General features: G+C 42.0%; 1 protein-coding gene across 1 annotated transcript in view; it reads left to right on the top strand.

Moving 5' to 3' along the window:
* The window catches only part of LOC138023634 (E3 ubiquitin-protein ligase TRIM71-like), a 3,627-nt gene continuing 2,749 nt past the window's right edge, over positions 1-878 (top strand). The window contains exon 1 of the mRNA XM_068870677.1: positions 1-878. This exon is cut by the window's right edge and continues 2,749 nt beyond it. Coding sequence (XP_068726778.1) covers positions 37-878 — 842 coding nt within the window. The 5' untranslated portion in view covers positions 1-36.

The raw sequence follows: 878 nt of genomic DNA, 5'->3' as shown, positions 1-878 counted from the left end.
AATTTCGCTTTTACGCGTCCGCTGCTCGGCTTCGTTATGGATGTTCAACAACTTTTCGCAAATCTTAAAAAGGAAGCAGAATGCCCATTGTGCATAGAGATAGTCACAAATCCCAAGACATTACCATGTCTTCACTCATTCTGCCTTACGTGTCTCGACAAACATGCAAACTTCGCAAGAAGACAGCTAAAAACAACAATCAAATGCCCGGTTTGCCAGACTTCATTCCAAATTCCCGAAACAGACACCTTCGAGAATTTGCCGTCATCGTTTCATCTCAACCGATTGGTAGATGTTCTGGCTCTAGACGATACCAGCGTACAGTCTCAGAGATGCAACAGTTGTGACGAGAACACCACCGCAACATGTTACTGTTTCGTGTGCCAGATTTTTCTGTGCGCATCATGTTTTGAAGCTCACCAACGCTTGAAGGTCACAAGGGGTCATCGAAATGTTTTGATCGACAAACTACGGGCGCAAGATGTGCAAGATTTGATCCACAGACCCGTAATGTGTTCACAGCAATATCATGAAGATCAACCCCTAGAATTTTATTGCGAGGACTGTAAAGTTCTAATTTGCCACAAGTGCACTGTTGTGAGTCATAATCGACACACCATGACAGACACTCAGAAAGCTGCACAAGAACAAAAGATGCAAATGGCCGATGCTGTGGCCAAAGTGAAAGCGGAAATTGTCAAATATGAGAGTGAAATTCAGAAACAAACTGACCTAAAAAACAAAAGCAACAATCAAATTATGAAGGAGGAAAAGAAAATGACAGACACTGTGGAAAAATTGATTCGTGATTTGCGAGAACACGAGAGGAAAATGAAGGACAAGTTTCGTGAAATTTATGAAGCGGAACAAAAACATCA

Source organism: Montipora capricornis, chromosome 11, assembly GCF_036669925.1.
Source record: "Montipora capricornis isolate CH-2021 chromosome 11, ASM3666992v2, whole genome shotgun sequence".
Classification (NCBI taxonomy): domain Eukaryota; kingdom Metazoa; phylum Cnidaria; class Anthozoa; order Scleractinia; family Acroporidae; genus Montipora; species Montipora capricornis.
Note: the sequence above shows the minus strand (reverse complement) of the source record. Positions and strands in the feature narration are given on the sequence as shown.